Source organism: Jaculus jaculus, chromosome 10, assembly GCF_020740685.1.
Source record: "Jaculus jaculus isolate mJacJac1 chromosome 10, mJacJac1.mat.Y.cur, whole genome shotgun sequence".
In the NCBI taxonomy this organism is placed as follows: Eukaryota; Metazoa; Chordata; class Mammalia; order Rodentia; family Dipodidae; genus Jaculus; species Jaculus jaculus.
In genome coordinates, this window is record NC_059111.1 from 63847428 (window position 1) to 63860433 (window position 13006).

The window sequence follows — 13006 nt, forward strand, 5'->3', positions numbered from 1 at the left end:
GAGCGAAGAAAGACCTGTCTTGCTCGCGGGATGAGTGCAACCCCCAACACCCTGTCGAGCACCCAGTTGCAGCCAAACTGGCCCAACAGGTCGCCTAAGGCCTCTCAATAAAGTGGCCAGGGTGCTGGGCTGGCTCTGGCAGTAGATAGCTCAGCAGAGGGTGTGATAGGGAAACAGGGAGTGCACTTTTGTCCCGGAACTGTACTTGTATTGCCCCAACCTGGGCTCAGGTAGCGTCCAGCCAAGCAGGAGCCCCAGAGCCGGCGCTGGTGGCCGGCGGGAAGCCCGCGTCGCGTCCTCACAGGCCCCATGTCTGGGCAGCCTCCGCCGCCCGCCGCCGCCCATGACCCGGTGACCCCGGAGGGCCGGCCGGGGCCGCTGACCCCGGAGCCCCGGGCATCCGGACCCCCCTCGCAGGCGCAGCCGCTATTAAGGCAGGAGGCTAACGAGGAGGAGGAGGAAGGGGAGGAGACAGGCGTCCAGGGCGCCTGGGGAACCGGCACGGCGGAGCAGCGGCGGCGGGGCTGGGGGGAGGCGGCGGCCGAGGAGGGGCCGGACGAGTCCGGGGACGCCGAGGCCTCGGCCTCGGGCTCGGGCGACACCCCGGCGGGAGGCCGCGGCGGCTGGCGGCAGCTGGTGGCCTGGCTGCTGCCGCGGCGGCGGCGGCCGTCCCACTGCCGCCCCGCGGCGGCGCCCCTTCCCCGCTCGGCCGCGCACTGTTGTCATGGAGGAACCAAGATGGCGGCCCTGGCCTACAACCTGGGCAAGCGGGAGATCAACCACTACTTCAGCGTGAGGAGCGCCAAGGTGCTGGCGCTGGTGGCCGTGCTGCTGCTCGCCGCGTGCCACCTCGCGTCCCGCCGCTACCGAGGTGAGCGGGCCCTCCCCCGGCCCCGGGCCGCCCGGCCCGCGAAGGAGGCGGAGGAGGACGGCGAGGAGGAGGAGACGCGGCGGCGGCCAGGCCCCCCCCCCGCCCAGCACGCCCACGCTCCCGCGGCCTGCCGCCGGCGGCCCCCGCGCGGGCTGTCCCCGGGGTGGGGGACCTCGCCCGCCGGGGGTGGGGTGGGAGCCGGGCCACCCGCCCGCCTCTGGCCCGGAGGTGCCGGGCCGGCTCCTACTGCGAGCCCGGGCCCGAGGAGGACGGCGTGCCCGGGCCCCGGGCTCCTGGGCCTGAGGTCTGACAGGACCAGGCCTTCTGGACAATCCCGGGCGCGTGCCTGCTGGCAGACGAAGGCCACCCTGCCAAGGGCGGCCTCCTCCAGCCCGACACTGGGGACGGGGGGAGGGGGGAGCGGGTCTGGCTATTGTAGCCTTTGTTTAATCCCCTTCTGCCTCAGAACAGCTGGGCCACACTGTTGGACAGCGGCAGTTTTTGCTGTCCCTGAATAAAGATGCCCATGGCCAAATGAAGGAGGTGCCACAGACCTTTGTGACTTGTACACATTCCTAGGGTTTGCGGAGTGAAAGCACTGAGGCAGGTTTTTAGAAGTTAGGGTTGACAAGTTGTAAGCAGTTTGAAAGCAGGCCTTCAGTAAGCTTCTGGAATTGGTGTACAAGTGTAAATGAAAGTGACCTTATTTCAGAATGGACTATTTTTCAGTAATCAAGGGGTATTTACTTGTCCTTGTTGATTGCTTCCTTTTTTTCCCCCTCTGCAAAAAAGCAAAAATAAAAAGTGCCAGCAGGAGAGAGACTGACAGGTGGAGGGAAATTAATAATAATAGGATCTTTTGCTTTTGGCCCCTGGTACTATCACAGCCAGTATGTGGACAGCTCTTGGTGACTATGAGATAGTCAAGATCTAATGTGTAATGGACAAATACACTTTAGCGCTGGGCCCATTTAACTGCACACACATGTACTGCAAAGTCTCCAGTCACCAGGGCTCTAGCATCTCAGTCTTCTAGTCCCAGGAGAGCTTTCAAAGTAGAGGGCATCTTGGTCCCATTTGTTGCTTCATTTCTTCCAACCCTTGAGTATTAAAGGTCTTACACTTTAGGACCATGACTGGATGGTCATTTTATAATATAAATCTATTAAGTTGACCTAAAAAGATAGATTCCTTAAGTTCTTTGTCTATTTTTCTTCCAACCCCCACCACAGTCACAGCCAGATGACCTGATGGAACCTTGATCCATCTGAAGTCACTGTCATAGAATTCTAGTATTTGCATATTCAAAATATAACTAGCCATGTTGATGTATTGATTTCTGGGGATTTAGGTAAAATGTTTCTTTAAGCTACTATTCATTTTATGCCAGTATGTGATGAGAATGACAGCCATCAAACTCAATTTTGTGCATGTGGTATTAGTAGAGATAAATTTTATGTCTGTAATGATCTAAAGGTAAACATCTGCTTCCCCTTTTGGATTGTGTTTGTTATCTTTTAATTAGTTGGAGTACTAATTTTATGTCATATATTGCATTTTATTGAGATCTGTCATTAGCAGGGAGAATAGAATGTCAGATGGGACCTTATGAGTCACGGTAAAAATCTGGGATTGTAAAGCCTCCTCCAGAAGCGAGTCATCTGTTTCCAAAGGTACTTCAGTGCCTTGAGTGTGAAGCAGTACACCTGCTGTTTGCATTTGCCCAGACTAAATGTCAAGAACTTGAGCCAGAGTCTGTTTGGGAAAAATAAACATCTTACCAGAAACATTTTAGCCACCTGCATGCCTTGGCAGTGTCAAACTATGTTAGATGCAGCATCATTCTCACAAAGATAGACATAGCGCTTGAACCATGTCATAAACCCTTAGAATGAAAAAGAACTTATATCTTAGATGAACGGTGTGTGGCTTGACTATGCATCAAGCTGGGTTGAAGGAGTTTGAACTCACATACAGTATCTCTTGTTTTCAAACAACTGAAAGTAAAAGAAAAGCAATGACACATTATAGAAAGCTTGGCTAGTACTGTGTGCTAACATTGAGCACTTACTGTATGCCAAGCACTCCCATGTTACATGCTCCAACTCCTGTTGTCTTTACAACTGTTATAGGAAATATGCACAGGTCTCATACTTCATTTGGTAATCAGGATGAGTCTTTAAAACTTTGGTTGCCTGTCAAAGTTTAATTGGTAACATTTTTTTCTGCTATGGCAAAATAAAGTGTTTCATAATCAATGATCTTAGGTTCGGTAAAATATTTGAAAATGAGTTCAAAGAAGTTGAGTAAATTACTTAACAATACACAACTAGTCAATGATTGTCTTAGATTTAGGACCAATTAGTTGGCTTCAAGCCATTATGTTATAGTGTGCTTTCTGAAAGCTTATTAGATGGTGGAGGTGTGTGATGGAGATGAGGTAAAAAGGCATTTACTTTGGGACACAAGTTAAACATTTAGAAAATAAAAGTTCAGTATCAACAAAGAATTTTCCTATTGCTTTTTCAGCCAAGAGGTAGTTTTCTAAAAGTTGTATTTGTAAAACCAAAACTCTGTTTTTGTCAACTCTTTGTACCTGTTCTCTGCAAACTCTAAGCTTACAGTCTAAACATGCATTTACCTCTTATGTCTCTCACAGACATGTGCTTTTCTGTTTGTAATATCCTCTCTTCCCTTAAAAGAAAGAACATGTTTTCCTTCAAGGCCTGGTTCAAATGTCACCTCCATAGAAATAGGAATTAGGAATTCAGTCCTGCCATACGATTTGCCCCTATTTATCATGTCATATTGTAGTAATTGGTATCTGTGACTTCCACACAAACTGTGAGCTTCTAAGGGCATCGTTTTCATCTTTAAATCATTAGTGTCTAACACACAGTAGGAGCTCCATGAATACCTCTGGATAAATAGACCTTCAAAGTCTTATTTCCTTCTATTTTTCTCCCTGCACTTGATTCTATTATAGTTTTGAGTAGTGAATTTCAAATTCTAATCTTATTTTCAGTTTTTTTACATTCTTAGCATTATTTGCACATAGCATATTAGAATAACATTTTTAAAAATATTCACTCTTAGTTATGCTTTTTTGAATTTTGTCTATCTTACATTCTTGAATCACAAAATGCTCATTAATAGTGTTATTACAGATTAAAAACATCATTTATGACAAGAGGCCTTAAGATAATTCCAATGCGGATAACTGAAAAAAAATTGATAATTTCAAATGTCTTAATTTTTTGAGATTAAATTTCTTTCTGTCACCAAATTTAGGGAATTACAATGTTAAATATCATTGTATATTTTAGAGAACAGCAAACAGAAAGCTTTAAGACTTAAAGCAAAAAAAAAAGAAGCTGCTCTTGGTCTCTTAGCTTTTTCTATTTTAGTATGCTAGAAAGATCCTGGTGAGTACATTGTTTGTAATGGCAATGCCTAGCCTGGCTAAAGAAACACTTCTGTTTTTTAAAAGTTTTTCTTGTTTAGACAGAGTTTCACTATATATTTCTGATTGGCCTCAAATTTGCAGTGGCCCTCCTACCTCTACCCCCAAATGCTAGGGTTAGGAATGTGTGCTAGCAGACCTGGCTTTCTAAAGAAAAATTTGAATGATATTTTTCTGCACAAAATAAAAATATAACTTGCTGAATTTTAAATAAACAATACTCTATAGAATAATGAAGAAAATGCCCATTCATGTAGATAATCATATTATTAGAGACAGCTGAAGTAGATACTTTTATCACAGTAGTTGTTAATTTTTTAAATTATGTTCCTATTTGTACTTGTCTGAATGCTTTTCAAGTTTCAGAATTATACCAGAAATTAAAAATGATAACTGCTTTTGGATTTGTTTTTAATACAGTTGAAAATAATACACACACACACACACACACACACACACACACACACTTTGACAACCAGTTATACATTTGATTTTATTTGAAAAATATTTCCTTTCTAAGGAAAAAGAATTTGTTGCAGTATGTAATTTTAGAGAATTTTCTAGATCATGAGAAGTTAATTTTAATTAGGTTGTGGTAGTTCTTATTACTAGTTTTATTTTTATTCTGTTGGCATATATGAAAAAAGCCACTTTTTCACCTTTTCACTTGTCAAGTTAGCATTTAAAATAAAATTTCTAACAACTCTTTATTTTAGACTTTCTCAATTAAAACAAATGGTGGTACTATCTTCTAATGGGACCCTAACTGATAAATCACAGATGCAATTAATTTCAGATAAAGGGCTTCTGAGACAAAAGAATTGTGTTATGAAGTATATTGAGAGGTTATTATCACATTAGCATTCTCTACAAATTAAGAATTTTTCCCCTGAGAAATAAGTTGTCTCTAGAATACTATGAATACTAGAATACTATGTTAGTAGACCCTCAGGGTAACCAACCACTTGAAATGGTTTTTGCTATGGGGCTTTTCTAAAATGGGTTCAGTACATTAGAATTGTTTTCTACTAGAAGATGTGACAAACTGGGGATCCCCTAGTATCCTACCAAAATGCATGAATGCAAGTATATTGAGAAGGAAAGGAACTGTGTACTCAAACACTTTTCCTGGTGGAGAAAGGACTGGTTACTTTCTGATGTTGGCATGAGACTTGCATCTGTACAGAACCGTATTGCTAGCCCATGTAGATGCATCACATATCCCATAACCCAGATATGGAAAGCTGATCAAAGCATGTTTTGTGGCTTTTGATTAAAAAACAAAAATTACTAAGGTGAGGGGCAGGAAAACTCCATAGGTGTAATCCCTTGTTTTTGCAACTCATATTTACTTAAAAAATAGATGTGTTACTAACTTATAAGTTGGTTTTATAGATAAATCTAAAGAGGTAGAAAGACAACAAATACAGATTTTTTTTTCATTCTGGTTTTAAACCTCTACTAGATTTTTAATAGTATGTTTACGTACAGCCATTATAAAAGAATGCTGTAGGAATGCTGTTTTTTAGGAAAGTAATAAGTGTTCCTACAGATCTTTCTTTGCTCATCTTTGGTTATTTATGAGGCTTAATTTTGTTTTTTAGAACTAGAATTAGTTTTTAGTAATTAGAAAGAATTAAGAACTATTTATACTTAGAGGTAGCTTATTAAAATTTTTTTAAAATTAAAAAACAACCTGCCTAGGATGCAGTTATAACTCTAAAATTTAGTTATCAGTATTCCATGTTCACTAGTTTTCCACTAGTGATACAGTGATGTGTTTGTAATTTTCCTTCCTGTTTTATTTGGCTTTTTTCTGGCACCGAAATAACAGTAGCTTCATATTTATAAATACCTGTCTTATACTTTTATTCTGTAGTTTTTTTCAGATAAATGAATAAGTAGGTTGAGAAAAAAGATATGTTGTGCTTTAAATCCTTTTAGGGTTGGCAATGTAGCTCAGTGGCAGAATGTGTAGGAGGCCCAGAGTCTGGTTTCCAGCACCCCCAACAAAACAAAAACCAACAATAACCAACCTGGAGTCCTCCTATCTTCACTACCTTACCTTTTTGTTTTGCAGTATTCTTTTTAACCAGATTTCTTAACCTGACCAGAAGTAACTGTAAAACAATTTAGCTTGTTATTGATCATTAATAAGGAACTAGAGATTAAGTTATGTTTAGATTTTGTTATAACCCCACATGTAATGTAAATATCTCACTCTAGAGGTTCAACCCTCTCTCCCTTTTCATCTGTGTGGTCATATGTGCACTCAGCTATGGCAAAGTAAAATAGCAAAGCATGTAGAGAGATTCACCAGCCTTTTCTGTGAGAAAGGGGGACTTCCTATTCCAAGACCTTTCTTTTAAAACTCTTTCTAAATGTACTAGTGTGTGCTTGCAGGCATGTATGCATTCGTGTGTGCCTGTGTACATAACGTGCATATGGATGGTTGAGAAGGAAGTCATTTCCAAAATCTTTTCTTTTAAAAGAATTCTTTCTCAACCAGGAAAAGGAGTGGTAAACTGACATGAAGGCTAGTGTGAAATTGAGATGAGATCTCAGGGAGAAAAGCCAACACACACACACACACACACACACACACACACACACACACACAAAAAAAAAAAAAAAAAAAAAGACAAGACATAGAAGGAATTGCCAAAACAGTGGAGTTAGGAATTTTATAGGGTAGGGTGTAGCTCATGTTAATGTGTTAACATTTATTGTGCTTCTCATGAATGACTTTTGTACATCTAGAATGAAATATAAAAAAACTTACCTTCTTTCAAGAAGCTTAAATAAGATCAGGATAACCAGTATATACAAAAAATAACTAAAGTTGACAATAGTATGGTGTTTTACTGTTACAGGCAATGATTCATGTGAATATCTTCTCTCAAGTGGCAGATTTCTTGGAGAAAAAGTTTGGCAACCTCACAGTTGTATGATGCATAAATACAAAATAAGGTAAAATTGCTTCACTTTTCTTTATCTTTCCTAGCATAGGTCTTAGGTGAAGACCCAAGATAAAGCCCATCCTGTGTGGGGTAGAGAGTTCCTGATGGAAGGTGGGGCTAGAGCTAATTGCAAATGAAGTTTCTACCCTAAGGCTAAGGGATTTTGCCAGACAGCCTTGTATCAGAGAAGGTAGCAAGGGCAAGGGCATAACCCCTACAGAAAGGACTTGCTTTGCAATCGACCTTTTGGAGTTGTTCTAAAATAATGGATATAAACCACAGTTAGGGTAATTCTTAAATGGATATGGTTGTGACTGAGAATTAGCTGGCAATAAGTTGAACTGGTAAGTTAAACAAGTCTGGCCACCTACTTCTAAAGTAAAGTACTAGAGGTATAACACTCTTAAGTAACTTTTTTCGTAAGTCATGTGCTTTAAAATTCCAGGATGTTGATTTTACTTATTTTAATTAATGTTTCTTCATTGATTTCAGTGAAGCAAAGAACTGCCTTGTAGATAAACATATTGCCTTTATTGGAGATTCCAGAATCCGTCAATTATTTTATTCTTTTGTAAAAATAATTAATCCCCAGTTCAAAGAAGAAGGAAATAAGGTAAAATTGGCTTGTTCTCATCTCCTAGGTCGTGCCTTAGAAGTTATAGGAAGTATGTGCTAAGCTGCAATTGGAACTATGAATGTTTTACTTTATTTTTGGGAGAACTAGGGAGAAAAGAGGAATGGCAGTGTAATAAAGGACATAAAAAAAGGAGAGGAGGGGCTGGAGAGATGGCATAGTGGTTAAGGCGCTGGCCTGCAAAGCCTAAAGACCCAGGTTCTATTTTCCCAGTATCCCCATATAAGCCAGATGTACAAAGTGGTACATGTGTTTGGAGTTTGTTTACAGTGGCTGGAGGCCCTGGTATGCCTATTTTCTCTGTCTACCTCTTTCTCTTTTTTTTTTTTCTCACATATACATGTATTAAAAGTAGAGGGTAAGATATTGTTGAACATTTTCTTAGTTTCCAGGAATTAATTCTTCCCATGTAAAATATTCTGACACATCCAGTCTCTTAGAAAAAAAATACACCTTGCAGTCTTTTTGTGTCTACAATTTTATACCTTGCTTTTCCCCACCATTTGTCATAAGCCACCATATCATTTTATAGTCAACTTAGGTATCTTGCTATATTCTTTTATTTACATATCTTTAAGCGATCCAACTTTTAACTCCTGTATTTTAGTTGCATATGATTAAAAGTAGGGAAAGCTAAGAGATGAAAACAACAATGATATACAAGTAGTAGAAGTTTAAGTTTCCCAAAAGTAGAGGCTAATCTCTATGATACTGTATACTTAAAAACTAAGCTAGGACAAGCATCCTTCACAATAGCAATATTGGAAAGTAAAGAACCGTAGAATAATACACTTATGGTGTTGAGAGAAAGTAAGTATACCAGCTTTCCATCACTATAATAAGCACCAGGATACATTATAAGAGAAGCGTGAACTTCGAGTCCATGATTTGTTGGCCCCATTTATTTGGGGATTGTGACAGGACAGCACATTGTAGCCAAAGGTTATGGGAGTGCATAACCACTCACTTTCTGGCCTGGAAGCAAAAGAGTGAAGAGAGAGGGATCCTGTAATCCCTTCTGCAGTCATGTTCCTAGAGAACTAAAGGCCTCACTAGACCCCATCACAAGGTTTCCACCACTTCCCATTATTACCAAGTTATAGCTTTAGGGGCAAGCCAAATCCATATTGTAGCAGTTAAGTTTCAACCTGGAATTTTACACGAAGGATAAATATTTCTCTAAAGGGCATTTTCAGAGTTCCAAAAACTAAGAAGTTTCACTGATAAGCCTTACACTGAAAGAAATTTCTGAAGGATATGCATAGTTAAGAAAGGAAGCTTTTTTTTAAAAAAAATAATCTGAAATGTAAGAAGCAGTATTGAAAGAAAAGAGTGAACATTTGTATAAATTCAGTGTCTGTATAAAGTAATAATGTATTTTTCACTTTGTGAAAAGAACTGAAGAATTAATATATTTATACCAGACAGATCAAAGAGAGATGAACACAGTTAAGTATTCTAATTTCCTCTGTAATATTTTAAAAAATATTGATTTATTTGTATGGAGGAGGCATGCCTATGGAGCTTGGAGGACAAGTTCAAGATAGTTGTTGTAGGGGTTTAATTCAGGTGTCCCCCATAAACTTAGATGTTCTGAATGCTAGGTTCCCAGCTGATGGAGATTTGGGAATTAACACCTTCTGGAGGCAGTGTATTCTTGGGGGCAAGTTTATGGTTATTATAGCCAATTTTCCCTTGCCAGTGTTTGGCATACTCTCCTGCTGCTATTGTCCATCTGATGTTGCCCAGGGGGAGATGTCCACCCTCTGTTTGTGTCATCATTTTCCCCTGTCATCATGAAGCTTCCCCTGGCGCCTGTATGCCAAAATAAGCCCTTTTTCTCAAAGCTTCTTTTGGTTGGGTGGTTTCTGTGAGCAATGCAAACCTGACTGTAACAGTAAAGTTGGTACCATAGGAGTGGGATTACTGCTAAACACTTGACTGTGTGGCTTTGACCTTTTGGAGCTGATTTTTAGGAGGAATGTGGAAGGATTTGAAACCTCGGGCTAAGAAATGTCTTGCAGTGCTGTAAGTACAGCTTGATGGACAATTATGGTCAGAGTTGAAAGGTCTGAATGCAGTAAAACTAAGGACTATGAGGTTTGGCTTATGAAGGTGTGAAAGATCTTTGCCTGGACTGGGCTAGAGGCAGTTTGTGTGAGAGGCTTGCTCTGTTATGCCTGTATCCTGAGCACTTGTGCATTGCATAGAAATGGACTGATGTGGGCCGAAGAAATGGCTTAGTGGTTAAGGCATTTGCCTGTGAAGCCAAAGGACCCTGGTTTGATTCCCCAGGACCCATGTAAGCCAGATGCACAAGGGGGCACATGCAGCTGGAGTTTGTTTGCAGTGGCTGGAAGCCCTGGTGCGCCCATTCTCTCTTTCTCTCTGTCTGCCTCTTCCTCTCTCTCAACTAAATAAATAAAATATTTTCAAAATTAAAAAAAAAATAAATGGACTGATGTGAGTACAGGGATATGGCACAGAAATGAAATCTTGGGGCTGAAACTTCTGACTCTTCAGCTGCAATTGTATGAAAGAAATTGGGCGAACTGACCTGCATTGGGACAACAGAAAAGATGCAGTTTTTTGAAGGGGCCTTGTGGTGGTTTGAATAGAATAGATGGCCCCCAACATATTCAGCTTATTTGTTTATTTGTTTGTAGTTTGCATCTACACCCACCTGGCTGAAGGCAGTGTCACTGGGTGGATTTTAAGGTGTGATAGTGGGTTTCATATTTCAATCTAAAGATACGCAAAGTGTGCCTTGCTGGAGTTCCTGAAGTGTGCTGTGGCTTTTGACCTTTAGGTTTGTACTTCTCTCTCTCTGCTTGGTCCTGTGAAGGCCAGCTTTTTCTGCCATTTATGGAACTTCCCATGGATCTGTAGGCTTCAATAAATATCCCTTCCTCCATAACTGTGCCTGTTCTGGAAGCTCATCTCAGTGAACTTGAAGTTGTCTGCTACAGGCCTGAATACTGAAGGAGTGTCCTGTTCTTCAAAGTCTGCTTTTATTCTCCCCTGGATTAACAAATTAGCACTCTACCTGGTGTTACGGAGTATAAGAAATGCAGGAAAGAGAGGTTCATTGAATTTGCAACACAGTCTTGTGTTTTGGAAATGGCCAAGGGCAGTGTGAAACAGATTTGCTGGATGCCTGCATGGAGACCTGATGGAACCCTAAGGATGACCATGGGTTGCAGGGGAGATCCAGTGGAGATGCTGGGACCACGAGATGGCTGCTAAGGAGAGCTGCCGGCCTGATGAAGTTGTCCAGGACTGTGAGTAGTCTAGGTGGAGGGGTGGAATTGTAACTCCAGAGACTTGTTGCTGGTTAGAATTATTGGTCTTAGAGACTTGTCACTGACTGGAGTTGTTGGACTTGGAGCAACAGAGTTTGATGTTTATCCTGTATAAATCTTCTATTGATGGAATGTTTCTTTGTTGTGCCCACTGCCATCTTTCTCCAATCCCCCCCCCCCAAAAAGTTGTTTTTAATGACAAAGTAGTCACATCACTGAGAAGATACTTGACTATAAAATGTTAACAAACAATCATAGTAGGAACAGTTCTTTTTACTCCAAAGAATGATGGACAAGCAAATCAGACTAGCAAACATGGCAGACTGATGGCCATGCTTCGTTTTGCAGGCTCAAAATCTTAGCATGTACTCTAAAGATGTCACTGTCAGAGGACACCTGGAGCATACTTTCTTCACATGTTATTCCACAAAATATGTCTCCACTATATGAGAAAATTGCTATCATTTTTAAGGCAATTATGTTTGAACTTAACCTGCTAAAGATTCTAGAAACCTATAGCATATTTTTAAAAATTTTTTTTTAAATTTATTTGAGAGCAACAGACACAGAGAGAAAGACAGGTAGAGGGAGAGAGAGAGCATGGGTGTGCCAGGGCTTCCAGCCTCTGCAAACGAACTCCAGACGCATGCGCCCCCTTGTGCATCTGGCTAACGTGGGACCTGGGGAAACGAGCCTCCAACTGGGGTCCTTAGGCTTTACGGGCAAGCGCTTAACCACTAAGCCATCTCTCCAGCCCCATATTTCTTAATGGTAAAATGTTAGATATTTTTTTAAATTGTAGTCAGGAGAAAGAATGATACTCATTATTGCTGCTTCTCTTCAACATTGAATTAGATGTACTAACTGAAGAAAGGTAAAAAATATAAAGATCTCAGGATCCTTTTGATATAGTCTGCATAAAAACAAGGTAGCTGATTGTTGCAGTCAGGTTGCATTGCTGGCAGAAATCACTCAACTAAGAGCAGCTTCTGGGAAAAAGAGGTTTATTTTGGCTTACAGGTCGAGGGGAAGCTCCATGATGGTAGGGGAAAATGATGGCATGAGCAGAAGGTGGTCATCACCCTCTGGCCAGCATAAGGTGGACCATAGCAACAGGAGAGTGTGCCAAACACTGGCATTGGGAAAATGACTTATAACAACCATAAGCCTGCCCCCAACATACACTCCCTTCTGGAGGCATTAATTCCCAAACTCCTTCATCTGGGAACCTAGCATTCAGAACACCTAAGTTTATGGGGGACACCTGAACCAAACCACCACATTCCACCCCTGGCCCCATAAACTGATAACCATACATGATGTAAAATGCAATGCATTCATCTAATTGTAAAAGTCCCATAGTTTTTATCAAATCCAATGATGTTCATACATCCCCATAGTCCAAGATCTTTTAACTGAGCCATAATACCAAAAATAACCTCAAAAAATACGTAATGACACAGAATAAATATTCACACTGCAAAAGATGGCACTGGGCATAGCTAAGAAATATTCAACCAATACAAGATTTAAAACAATCAGGGCAAACACCAAATTCTGTAGCTGCATGTCCAACAACTCTAGCCAATGACAAATCTCCGAATCCAATATTTCTAACCAACAATAAGTCTCTGGCATTCCAATTCCACCCCTCCAGCTAGGCTATTGACAGTCCTGGAAAATTTCATTGGGGCCCGCAGCTCTCCTTAGCAGCCATCTCATGGTCCCAACATCTCCACTGGGTCTCCACTGCAAGCCACGGTCATCCTCATGGCC

The 13006-nt window shown here is 41.2% G+C and overlaps 1 protein-coding gene across 2 annotated transcripts in view; it reads left to right on the forward strand.

The window, feature by feature from the left end:
• Window positions 1–715: 715 nt before the first annotated feature.
• The window catches only part of Casd1 (CAS1 domain containing 1), a 47845-nt gene continuing 35554 nt past the window's right edge, over window positions 716–13006 (forward strand). Inside the window, exons 1-3 of one of the 2 annotated variants that reach the window (XM_045160671.1) lie at window positions 716–871; window positions 7208–7304; window positions 7787–7907. In XM_045160671.1, coding sequence (XP_045016606.1) covers window positions 739–871; window positions 7208–7304; window positions 7787–7907 — 351 coding nt within the window. In that variant the 5' untranslated portion in view covers window positions 716–738. Of the gene's footprint in view, window positions 872–2526; window positions 2545–7207; window positions 7305–7786; window positions 7908–13006 lie in introns of those variants that run through there. The other variant, XM_045160672.1, reaches the window with a different exon arrangement.